Source organism: Manis pentadactyla, chromosome 7 (genome assembly GCF_030020395.1).
Source record: "Manis pentadactyla isolate mManPen7 chromosome 7, mManPen7.hap1, whole genome shotgun sequence".
Lineage (NCBI taxonomy): Eukaryota > Metazoa > Chordata > Mammalia > Pholidota > Manidae > Manis > Manis pentadactyla.
In genome coordinates, this window is record NC_080025.1 from 148,324,811 (window position 1) to 148,337,808 (window position 12,998).

General features: G+C 46.7%; 1 protein-coding gene across 3 annotated transcripts in view; it reads left to right on the forward strand.

Annotated features, from left to right (window-relative positions):
- Positions 1-12,998, forward strand: part of DNAJB6 (DnaJ heat shock protein family (Hsp40) member B6) — a 71,187-nt gene that overhangs the window by 43,538 nt on the left and 14,651 nt on the right. For 2 of the 3 annotated variants that reach the window (XM_057504945.1, XM_036899481.2), the window contains exons 6-8: positions 4,473-4,604; positions 6,168-6,309; positions 6,850-6,920. In XM_057504945.1, the coding sequence (XP_057360928.1) occupies positions 4,473-4,604; positions 6,168-6,309; positions 6,850-6,920 (345 nt within the window). The remainder of the gene's footprint in view (positions 1-4,472; positions 4,605-6,167; positions 6,310-6,849; positions 6,921-12,998) is intronic. The other variant, XM_036899482.2, reaches the window with a different exon arrangement.

Below are 12,998 nucleotides of genomic sequence, written 5' to 3' on the forward strand. Positions count from 1 at the left end.
TCTCATATCACGGGGGCTGCTTTAAACAGCATGTCCCCATAAGCATGACGTTAAAAAAATGTTTCTTGTGTCACCATTATTGTGAGACTTGATTTTTTTTATTAAGGTATCACTGATACATATGAAGGTTTCACAAGAAAAACAATGGTTATTTACATTCACCCATATTATTGAGTCCCCTCCATACCCCATTGCAGTCACTGTCCGTCAGTGTAGTCAGATGCCACAGAGTCCCTATTTGTCTTCTCTGAGCTACACTGTCTTCCCCGTGACCCCACACACACCATATGCACCAATCATGATACCCCACAATCCCCTTCTCCCTCCCTCCCCACCTGCCCTCCCACATGCCTCCCCTATGGTAACCAACCACTCGTCCTTTCATGGAGTCTGTGAGTCTGCTGCTATTTTGTTCCTTCAGTTTTGCTTCATCATTATACTCCACAAATGAGGGAAATCATTTGGTACTTGTCTTTCTCTGCCTGACTTACTTAACTGAGCATAATATCCTCCAGCTCCATCCATGTTTTTGCAAATGGTAGGATTTGTTTTTTTCTTACGACCGAATAGTATTCCATTGTGTATATGTACATCTTCTTTATCCATTCATCTACTGATGGACACTTATGTTGCTTCCATATCTTGGCTATTGTAAATAGTGCTGCGATAAACATAGGGGTGCATATGTCTTTTTGAATCTGAGAAGTTGTTTTCTTTGGGTAAATTCCAAGGACTGGGATTCCCGGGTCAAATGGTATTTCTATTTTTAGTTTTTTGAGGAACCTCCATACTGCTTTCCACAATGGTTGAACTAATTTGCATGCCCACCAGTAGTGTAGGGGGGTTCCCTCTCCAATATTTGTTGTTCTTAGTCTTTTTGGATGCTGGCCATCCTAACTGGTGTGAGGTGATATCTCACTGTGTTTTTAATTTGCATTTCCCTGATAATTAGTGATGTGTGGAGCATCTTTTCTTGTGCCTGTTGGCCATCTGAATTTCTTCTTTGGAGAAGGGTCTGTTTATATCCTCTGCCCATTTTTGGGTTACTTGCTTTTTGGGTGTTGAGGTGTATAGTTCTTTATATATTTTAGATGTTAACCCCTTGTCAGATATGCCATTTACAAATATATTCTCCCATACTGTAGGATGCCTCTTTGTTCTGTTGATGGTGTCCTTTGCTGTTCTGAAGCTTTTTAGCTTGATGTAGTCCCATGTGTTCATTTTTGCTTGTTTCCCTTGCCCGAGGAGATGCCTTCAGGAAAAAGTTGCTAATGTTTATATTCAAGAGATTTTTGCCTATGTTGTCTTCTAAGAGTTTTATGGTTTCATGATTCACATTCAGGTCTTTGATCCATTTTGAGTTTACTTTTGTGTATGGGGTTAGACAATAATCCAGTTTTATTCTCTTGCATGTACCTGTCCAGTTTTGCCAACACCAGTTGTTGAAGAGCCTCTCATTTTCTCATTGTATATCCATGGCTCCTTTATTGTATATTAATTGACCCTGTATGTTTGGGTTTATATCTGGACTCTCTATTCTGTTCCATTGGTCTGTGGGTCTGTTCTTGTGCCAGTACCAAATTGTCTTGATTACTGTAGCTTTGCAGTAGAGCTTGAAGTCAGGGAGCGTAATCCCCCCAGCTTCATACTTCCTTCTCAGGATTGCTTTGGCTGTTTGGGGGTCTTTTGTGTTTCCATATGAATTTTAGAACTATTTGTTCCAGTTCGTTGAAGAATGCTGTTGGTATTTTGATAGGGATTGCATTGAATCTGTAGGTTGCTTTAGGCAGGATGGCCATTTTGACAATATTAATTCTTCCTATCCATGAGCACGGGATGTGTTTCCATTTATTGGTATCTTCTTTAATTTCTCTCATGAGTGTCTTGTAGTTTTCAGGGTATAGGTCTTTCACTTCCTTGGTTAGGTTTATTCCCAGGTTTTTTATTCTTTTTGATGTAATTGTGAATCGGATTGTTTTCCTGATTTCTCTCTCTGCTAGTTCATTGTTAATGTATAGGAATGCCACAGATTTCTGTGTATTAATTTTGTATCCTGCAACTTTGCTGAATGCAGATATTAGATCTAGTGGTTTTGGAGTGGGTTCTTTAGGGTTTTTTATGTACAATATCATGTCATCTGCAAACAGGGACAGTTTAACTTCTTTCTTGCCTACCTGGATGCCTTTTCTTTGTATTTCCTGATCGTGGCTAGGCACTGTCCTTACTTTCATAATGTACCTCTAAACCAACTTTTGGAGTAGCTTATAAAGAAGGTGATTTTATAACTGAAAGTCTTTATTGAACTTAGAATATAAACACTAAAACCACTTGCTTAATAGTGGTATCCACATGGACGCTGGTATCCACACGGACAGCTGCACTCAGAAGTCTTGGGAACATTGTTTAAGTATTAAATATTCTTGAACCTAAAGGGATACTTTTCACAGCAGTAATAATGGGGATGTTGTTTTACAGGCAGACTGTGCTCCAGTGTCAGTGAGGTTGTGGAGCATGCCGGACAGTGGGGAAGGGACTGTGTGTGGTGGTAAAGCCTAAAGCTAGCTGGTCACGTAAATTCCTAACGAGTTTAAACTTTTGTTTGTAAGATTTCTGTTTCTTAACCTCGGTGGCCATTGGAGGGGTGCTAATTGCCGTTTTGAAGGTTTGCTGTGTAGGAAACGTGACTGTTGGCCGTGCTTATAAGGTAAAGCATGAGTTACTGAATAGAATGCTTGGATTTTATTTGAATTAGGATAGAGTCTGGAGAAATTCAGAAAACATTAGATTTCAATAAAGTTTCTGGTTAAATTGTTTATTCACACTCCTGTTCACACTCCTAAATACTGTAATAATGGAATTGTAAGCCCTGTTTACAAAGCGACTTGGAAATGGTTACAAATGAATTTCTTAAAATTTGTAAAGAGTGGCATTTTCTGGGGGTTATGGTAAAGTGAGTACAGTGTTGGGTCAACTTGATAATGAGCACCCCCCGTCCACACCCTCTGGCAGGTGCTGTGGAGCAGGTCTCTGCTTCGCCTCCTCCAGCGCATTCTCCTTTCTAGATCTCTCAGTAGCCAGCAGTGACTGGTTTGTCTGAATGTTTTCTTCTTCAGGTCCGTTTTTCTGCATTTGGCATTAGATAAAGCTGGCTGGCTGGGTTCTGTTCAGGCTCCCTAAGAGGCTGGGCTTGTCTGTCTGTGCTTTTTTCCCCTGCCCCTGTTCTGGGCTTTCCTGAAGCTGCCTCAGCCTTGCCAAGCTTGGCATCCCTTGAGGTCCGTAACCATGTGTGCATTGCCCGGGGCCAACCTGAGGTGCCCCGTTCTCAGGTCATACCTGGTCATGAGAGCTCAGTTGAATCCTGGATCTCAGTGGCTGCTCAGTCTCACTGCTCACCGTGTTACCTCTGCTGTCTCCTTTCATTTCACTAAATTCAAGTTTACCTACCAGCTCTCTGCTTGGGACACTCTACCCTGTCTTAAAAGCGCACCTTACTAATTCTGTTACATGTGTGTCAGGTTGCTTTTCTCTTTCCCCTTCTTGTATTTCTAGTTCACCCTTCTTCAGGATTCCTTGTTTTTATTTTTTTGTGGAATTCTCATTTCCCCGAAGAATTACAGCACTAATTTTGTTAGAACCTCAGTTCTAAACCTTTCAGAAGTTTGTGTAATTCATGCTTTCCCTTAAGTACTCATTGATGGTCAACCAGAAAATTCTGTGAGCTGTTAGGGCTGCGCTTATTTTTATTTCCAGGGACATTTGCTGTCTTGAGTAGCAATGTGATGAGTATTTGTATCAGTAATTTTCTGTTAAAGTAAAGCATGTTATGTCTGCCAATTTTAATATTTATTTAGATTTGATTTCCAGCTAATCCTTTCTAAAATTCTTTGTGACGTCAGGCTTACAGAAAAGTAAAAGGAACTCCTAATGTCCACAGCCCGGAATCACCAGCTGTAAAATTTTGCCTCATTTGGTGTAAAATTCTCTCTAAATGTTGGTATAACCCATTTTTATTTCTATTCCTATTTCTGAACTACGTTGGAGGAAGGCAGTCCAGCCTCCGTGAATACAGCCCACATCTGTGTGAAGCATCTTCGCCTTTCAGAGGGCGGCAACAGGGACCGTGTCAGGCGGGGACTTTGAGTAAAAGGTTGTGTGAAAACAGGGCTATGCCCAGGTTTGAAGTGCACAGGAATGATCCGATTTTATTATTATTTTCATACGCACCGTATTTTTACGTCAGTCTGGTTGGTGGTTTATTCCCTAATGTACTCTAGCTTGAATTAATGAGTAATTGAAACTGCTGGGCCAGGTGGACTTTGAGTTGTGCTTTGTAGATGAGATTCATTATTATAACTTCTTGGCAAGTTTGGAATAATGTGTTACATGGCATTAACCGATTTTCCGTTATTGCAGCTCTTTCATGAAAAAATTAATGTGAATAAATACTTTACAAAATGCATGTTTGTTTTTAGAAGACTCATTTGAAGAGTTTTTTGGGAATCGAAGGGCTCACCGTGGAAGCAGGAACCGAGGGACAGGGCCATTTTTCTCTGCCTTCAGTGGATTTCCACCTTTTGGAGGAGGATTTCCTTCTTTTGATACAGGTATTAAATCTATAGATTTAGTCTTTGTTATCTGAACAGAAATTAGTGATGATAAATACAATATTCTCATGAGGGCAGTTTGAAGCACATGTGTTCCTTTTGATAGAAAAGCTTTGTAGATAGGCCAGTATTTTTTATGTGTACATACCTGTGCTTAGTAACCTCTACATTTCTTTCTAATCTTTCTAAGAATCTAATACTTGAGAATCTACTCCTAATCTTACTGTTAAAGGTCCACATATAATGAAATTCCTGATTAAAAGGAGTATTGTGTTTCTGGGTAAGTAACTGAGAATAATCCACTTAGACAGTCTCACCAAGTCTAACCTCCATGGCAGTTAGAAAGGAAGCAGACAAGTAATTTCCCGGGGGGGCTCGAGTTGAAGGGACCAGTGCGGGGCTTCAGCACAACCCACGGTCTGTGCAGCCACAGCCTGGCCAGGCGCCCCCCACCAGCCCTGCCTCTGAAGCAGCGGTCTGTGTAAGGGCTGGTCCACTGGACAGGTGTGCCCGCGGCACAGCCTTGTGCTGAGGCTCAAGGTTCTCGTTTTTGAAGATCCTCTAGTTTCTCAACAGGGACTGTTTTCTGATTCTCTCATTTTTATTTAAAAGCTGTGTGGTAGGAATGGCAGTGCTTTTACAGAGATGGCCTGTGTGACGCAGCCCAAAATGTTCTTCAAGATAGCATGCTGATGACATGCGGGCGAGTCGTCTGTTTGGTTGGACTTTATTAGCATGAAGGTGCCTTTAGTGCTTTTGTCCAGTACATCCTCAGCAGATGCCATGAATGTGCTGAAGGTGACATGTGGCAGTGTCAGGGAGGGGAGAGGAAAGCTGGCTGAAAAGGCGACGGGTAGTACTTAAGAAATGTGCGGTTAATGTGAGGCATGCATGTAGGTTTGGTCCTTACCTTTAAGGAGCCTTACAAAGTCTTGTTCAGGGAGCGTGGCCTTTTGTCCGAATGTGAACATTTTGCACATGGGAAAAGCAGTGAGCCCCTCTAACAGGCAGACCGGTTTCAGTATGAAAGAAGGGTTTCCTCTCTGGTGGCCTGGAGAGTCCAGAGTCCGTGGTGTGATTGAGGGTATTGCCCACCAGCCGTGGAGCCTTATTTTTCAGACAGTTATTTGCAATATTTCTTCTAAAATTACTGTAGCTTTTAGAACAATTCAGATTTGATGTCATGGTCACATTGCAAGAAGGTCAGCAAGTTGGGTTTGTCCCCCTGGGGTGAAGTGGCCCCTTGGAGGGTGACGCAGGCTCCTCTTGCCCCACCTGCCCCAGGATGCCCTCTGTGAGTAGGGTGGGTGCCATGGAGGACCAGCAGGGCCCTGTGAAGGCGGAGGAGGGAGGGTGTGGCAGGAAGGCAGCTGCTGGTGGTCCTTCCGTCACCCGTGGTTCTGCATGCGTCCGCCTGGGCCTTTTTCTGCTGTGGATTTGGTCCATTCTGTCTCAGTCACACAGCTCACAGCAGATGTCTCCTGTAAAGATGAGAAACGCAGCAATTGCTGCATTGAGTCGATATTGGACGTATTGTCTCTGATCTCTGCTGTTTTCCTACAGGATTTACTTCCTTCGGTTCACTAGGTCACGGGGGCCTCACCTCATTCTCCTCCACGGCATTTGGTGGTAGTGGGATGGGCAACTTCAAGTCAGTGTCAACTTCTACTAAAATGGTTAATGGCAGAAAAATCACCACAAAGAGGTAAGCAGCCTTCTCTGTTTAATATTTTAATACGTAGGCATAGTGTTTCCTCAGTACCACAGCTCCTCTGCACAGCCCAGAGTGGGAAGGACAGGCTATATGTCCAGTCTGGCACCAGGAGAATCTTTCACTAATCTCTGAGCTAGTTTTCCTTGTACACGTCTGCTTAATGTTTTTCTAGAAGTAAACTTTATTTAGAGCCATATGCAGTGTTAGAGAAGGTAGTAAGGTCTATGAAGTTTTGCTGGCATTGTTGAATGGTAAATGGAAAACCTTTTTACCATTTTGATTAACAGTACCTGTGCTTGTACGTATTAGTGTTAAGCTGTATTGTATTTGAGACAAAATAGGGTCTGTCAGAATATATCTATTTAAAGACAGATTTATCATCACTAGGTTGGCCTCAACTGTGTTTTTCCAGCCTCAAAATCAGTGATTTCATGTACACCTATGACAAATAAGTCCTTAAAAAACGTGCATGTATGTCCACACTTATACTTAGTTCCAGTAAAAAGCTTTTAAATGCATTTTATCCTCCAGGATTGTCGAGAATGGTCAAGAAAGAGTTGAAGTTGAAGAAAACGGCCAGTTAAAGTCCTTGACGATAAATGGTAAGGAGCAGCCGCTGCGCTTGGATAACAAGTAGCTCAACGCACACGTGTAGCAGAATTTTAACTCTTAACAAGCATCATTTGAGGATTGACAGGAGCTTTTTTTTTTGAAGATTTCAGACGAACTCGACTTTGATTATAACTGTACCTAATCTAAAGTATTTATACGCAGCTCATCGGAGCCCTGTTTGTCATAGACTTTTGAGTTTATTGTTGGGACCACATAATAGGACCATTTTTTTGTCTTTAAAATTGTTGTAAATCTCTGTACGCACTTTGCTTTTTTATTAAACGTAATCTGAGGTGGCCGTGACTTTCGTACACTAACACCAGCACGGACCTGCTTTTCCATTGTGTTTGAAACGTGAGCCACGTAGTGTCAGCCTGCTGTGAAGTTAACATTGCCGGGATGAATCCTCCACAAAAATAATTGCAGTTTTCCTCAGTATTTAGTAGTGAAAGATATTAATGGTAATACATTTCTCGTTTAGTATAAATTGAGGATGTTTTCTAGTTGTGCATGAATGCTGGCAAGTTAGTAAGTTTTGACAATTGTTTAAATATGTAATGTTAAGCTTGGGTTTAAAAAAGTAAAGCTGGTAAACTGGGTCTTTGTCATTTGCTTAAAAAAAAAAAAGAAAATAAACGCGAATGTGTTTGGTGCATTCTTTCCTGAGTGGGGCCTGCGGCTCTCCTGTGTCTGTGTGTGATTTGTGCCCAGGCTTCAGTGTCCCTTCACTGCTCCTCCTGTTCACTAAGGCAGCAGCTGGACTTGGTGACATGTATGTGTTTTCTTCAGTCTGGGAAGTATATGAAGATTTTCTTATGTTAATGATTAGCAGTTCATTGAGCGCTTTAATATGGAACATTTCTATGGGGAGGGAAGAAACAGCTGTACAGTTCTCTTCATTCTTCAAAGTATGTTCTACTTTTCTAAGTTGCATTTGGTGCCAGCTCATTTAAAGACCGTATATGGTTAAAGTCATAGGATGAGAGAAATGTGGGCAAAAACAGGCGTTTCTTTTGTTTTTCAGTCTATAAAATCTGTCAGGATTACCACTGATAACAAAGCATTCCAGCCAGAATATTAAATTAGACTTTGGCTGCGGTTAAGCCACCCCACTTGGTTTTGTTCTGGACATAAGCGGAATGAGAGCTTGCCGAAGGGTGGGTGGCCGCAGAGGACCCCTGGCTGAGTGGACCTCGTTGGGAAGCACACAGAAATGGCCCCTGTGCCGTAGAGTGTTGAGAGACCCTAGCGTATTATTATTGGACATGATAAAGGTATTTTAAAAATCTCATAGGAGCTCTAAAAGGAGCACTGCAAAATTATGCAAAGGCTGACGAAGTTAAAAATGAGAGATGCCTAAGTGGTTTTTCTCAGCTTCAGGGCGTTGGGATGAGGGAGGTCAGGCATGTTGCATGTTGGAAAGGGTGTTTCAATCTCACAGATTAAAATTGTGCCAGAAAGCGTGCTTCAGCTCACGCTGTTGGGCTAGATGATCTTGTACCGTGTGAGAAGCGCAAGCACATGTCACACCGCAGTGTCTTGGCTTGGGTCCTTGGGTGAGTCTCGGTTTTCCTGCAGTGGGTGGGGTGACCCATTTGGTGGAGCAGGCTCGGGGGGCCCCTAGGGACACCTGGTAGGCGAGAGTAAGTCTTGTTACCCCGTAACTGTTGGAAGTGTCCCAGGAAGCATTTCACCGTGGCCTTGGTTTTACACTTGTGAACATCCTGGGTTGCTTGAAGCGTTGTGTTGAATGCAACTACCGCTGTCAACAATTTACTCAAGTTGATGTCATAGGCAGATGTTTGACTCCTTAGGGATCTCTTTGGTGAAGTTGTTTTTGAGAGGAGCATTACAGTTGGTGTTCACCAGCTACATTTGAGAAAATTGCCTTTATTATTCAGCACTTTTATTGGTAGGAGTGTCAATCTAAGTCACTAATAGGGTGGAGAACTTGCTCGTTGCTGTCAGTTCTTATTCTTGGGCTCTGCGTGCAGTCTGGCTGACCACGCTGCATGGGGTCTGCAGGGCCGGGCCGGGCCGGGCCGCTCACACAGGAACAGCGGCAAAGAGCAGCATGTGGCTTATACCACAGGCCTGGCCATTTGCCAGGCCGTATGCTTTGCTATGGAAGCTTTTTGTAGGCTGGGTGCCCTTGAAGACTGGAGCCTGACTGCTCACCCCATGGCGTGTTCCCGGGATGCCAGTCCGTGTGGGCACCGGCCCCTGCCCTGTGCCGTGTGCTGTTTGCTCTGTGTCCCAGTCCACAGAATCTTGGCAGTCCTGTGATGGGTCTCCGGAGGACAGCCCTGGGCAGGCCGAGCCGGCTACGCCTCTCATCCACGTAGCTCTCCCTGTGACTTGCCGCCCGTTGGCGTGCCCCAGTGCAGATGGGTGGGCCTGGCGCTCCGTCCTGACTGGGTTCTGAGGCTCCAGGCTTGATTCTGGAAACTCAGTAATACTGACGCTGTGAATGCGGCATAAATGGCAGTCATTTCCCCTCTGCCCTTCCTTTAAGGGCAGAGTCGAGGGGTTTGTGGGTCAGCTGTGGACTCTGCCAAAGCTACTCCGACAGCCAGGGTGCCTGTGCTGGGTCTGCCTCAGAGGGCAGCCCAGGAGGCGAGTATGCCCAGGAGGTGACCGCCGCCCCCAGCGTGCATCTCTGCAGCACTGCAGAGTGCTGACGGGTCAGCCTGGGAGCACGCGGTCCTGCTTCGCAGATGCCCAGCCTGCTCTTGGAAGGTTTTATGGCATCTGCTTCACTGCTTTCGCCACTGAATGGTGAATGTTCACGTTTAGTTTCGTGGTCTAATAAATGCTGTGAGTCACTACGTCCTGGCCTTTTCCGTCCCAGGGGGATGGATGTGTCCCCAGGTGCAGCACATCATGCCTCTCTCCCCACCCCCCACCTCCCACCTGCTGCCCGCTGGTGGCTGTGTGTGTCCTGATGCAAAAACAAGGATGGACAAGAGGACAGGCCTCTCAGCAGTTGTAGGGAGGCTTTGCTAAGGGACCTGGAGCTCTGACTCATTGGAAGCGATATTGGGCATCTCCGTCCGTGTTCTCTGTGGTCAGGGTGCAGGGCTGGGCGCTCCGAGGTCCGCTGGGCCCTCACAGAAGGCAGGGGGCTGCTGGAGACTCTCTCTGCGGCAGCAAGCCACATGGCGGTGGCTGGTGCCAGCCTGGACGTCCCCAGGAATGGCAGCTGACGAGAGGCCGGGGGCTGTGCAGCCCTTCCACCCCCGGAGCATCAGGTCTGTGCAGCATGCAGCCCGAGGGAGGCTTGTCAGGCATTTCCACCCAGATGTTTTCTTCTCTAGGTGACATTTTATTTGTTGGTTTGAGGTCATCACAGAGTCATTTCAGTTTGTATACAACTGTTAACCTATGGACTGAAACCCTAAAAAGTGGTGTGTTGTGATTCTTCCCTAGACATTAACTGAGCCCTTGTGACTTCTCAATCTAAGATTTTGGGGCAGATTTTCTTCAACTTGGTATCGAATACCAGTATCTTTATTCCCTTTTTTTTTTAGGTTATCATTGATGTACACTCTTAGGAAGGTTTCACATGAAAAACAATGTTACCATGTCCACCCATATTATCGAGTCCCCCCTGATAATCCCATTGCAGTCACTGCCCATCAGTGTAGTAATTTAAAGTACTCAAGACCCATTAAAGGCGTGACTGGATCATGAAATAGCCATTTGGTGCGCTGTGGATCAGGCTATAAAACCTTCCCTGTCGCACGAGTGGAATGCCAGGCCGACACCTCGTGTTCCGAGTCCAGTCTTGTCTGGATGAGCCCAAAGCAGCTCACTGCAGGCGAGACCCATTTATATTTTAGGATGGGTTGGGTTGGGGTTTCCCTTTTTGGAATAGTTCTGGAACCCCTAAGAAACTTGGACTTACTTAATAGTTGATAAAAACGCTCTGGGTTGTACCTGGGGGGCAGAGGGCCCTGAGCCCATGTGGCTCTTGACCTGGCACAGGGCTGCTTGGCTCCTTGGGTTTCCTTTCTCCCTTCTCTGCTGGCTTCTCAGTGGTCCGCTACCGCCTGTGACCTTTGTCCCCTTCCCGTCTGGGTGCCCCTTTCTGACGGGGGGCAGCCCTTCCCTGCTTCCCTGTTTCCTCTCTTTCCCTGTGGCCTTCATCAGTGGGGTGGGGAGGAGCCAGTTGCCTGGCCGCCCTGCCCGCCCCTAACATGGGGCCTGTGGCACCTAACACCCCTCAGCCGGGGCTGGTAACCTCTCCCCAAGACTCAGGTTGCTTGCTATGATGCCGGGGCTCTGGGCTGCTGGGCTCCACGCTCTGCCTGGGCCACCGGTCCCCATGGCCGTTGGAAGGGTCCGTGCAGTGAGCCATGCCGTGTTTGAGGGTGCTGGAAAAGCACTGCGGGCTGTTGGCGGGCCTGAGGGAGATGCAGCCCAGGAGCTTCCCAGTTGTTCCAGAACGGCTGGTGTCCTGAGTGGGTTGCCCCACGCGGGCTGTCAGGGCCCCGTCAGTCCTCTGTCCTGGCTCGGGCACTCCCTGGCCGCTGGTGTCTCACGCAGCCTGGCCAGCATTGGTGCGCTTCTCTGTAGTTTTTGCATAGAGCCTAATCTCAGAGTAGGTCCATTAAAGCAGGAACCTCACAGTCGAGTGATGGTTTGAGCCACGTGTACGTTTAAAGTCACGTGTGGCTTCCTGGAGCACACTACGTCAGTGGCGGGATCGCGGCAGGACCGTGCGCCAGGTGAACTGCGGGTCATCGGCACGGCTGTGCCTGCCTGGGGCCGGCGGGGATGCAGTGTGAGCCGTGTGGGCCCCGTCTCTGCTGCCCTTGGATCCTGGGGCTCAGCTCGCTGCCTGCCCTGTGGTGGCGGCTGCCTGTTGGGGTGCCGCTTGTTCGACTCACTGTGGTGTATAGTCTTAATTTCTTAGGAAGGCTTCTCTTCTGTGGCCTTTGGTTTAGGATCATGCATCTTCCACACTGAGTATTTTCTCCTATTTTCTTATGTACATTCATGTGCGTTTAAGTCTTGGAATGCTTGTGTTGAAAACATCGAATTTTCTCCCAGAATCCTTGCCAGTGTTAATTAACATCTGCTGAACTTCCATTAAGTGCACTGCTCTCTTGGGACTCTCCAGTTTTTTGTCCTTTTGGTCTTGCTTCATCATTCTCATTTGCTACAGGAGAAGCCCGAGAAGCTGCCTCCAGAAAGCCCAGACAGGCCGATCAGTGCGACGTAAAGCATGTTACACGGTGGGAAAGCAGCGGTGCCCCTACAGGCGGATAGAAATTAGACTCCATACCTTGCTCAAAAATTCTGAGGGCGCAGGTTGGCCGTGTGTCTTCCCGCAATTTACAGCCAGTCTGGAAGCACGTCATAAAGCAGCGTGCTTCATGAGCAGCCTCGTCTTGTCTTGTTGTCTCTGCATTTGAAAGCAGCCCCTTAGGGCAGCAGACAGTGCACGGCAAGTGCAAAGCTCTCGTGCGTGGCCGTAGTTTTCCATGCTACTTGACTTGAAAGAACATACTCACCGGGGTTCGCTTTGCGTTTGCTGTTGGTTTCAGGGGACCATCGCTGGCGAGTGGTCCTCCGGCAGCCCTGCCAGTTGTCAGCGGGAGCCTGGGGGTGGCTCATGGCACCGTCCCCAGGCCTGCTTTCTCTCTGCAAGGCCCACATAGCCCCGGCTCTGCTCGCACTCCTGCTTCGTAAGACGACTGTGAGAGAGTTCTGGGCACACGCTTTGCTCATTTGAAGCACGTTTTTAAAAACATTATTTCACCTGAAGAACCTTGGGCAGAAGCTAGAGTCACTTGTCATGGGATCACGCAGAGCAAGCTGTGTCACAGAAAAGCTAGCCTGCATGTGACCCTGAAATACCAGGCCCTGCTTATGATGTGCCTTTTCAGGACTCGTTTCAGTGGTTACTGGGGCAACCTTGGGGCTGCTTGATAAGAGCCACGCTTTGGCCACTGGGTTGGCAACTGCAGACTGAGACTGAGCAAGGAACTGGCCCGCAGGCGTCCTGGGGTGTTCAGGCGCGCAGCATGGAGTCGCCACAACGTGTGTCAGACTTCAGCTTA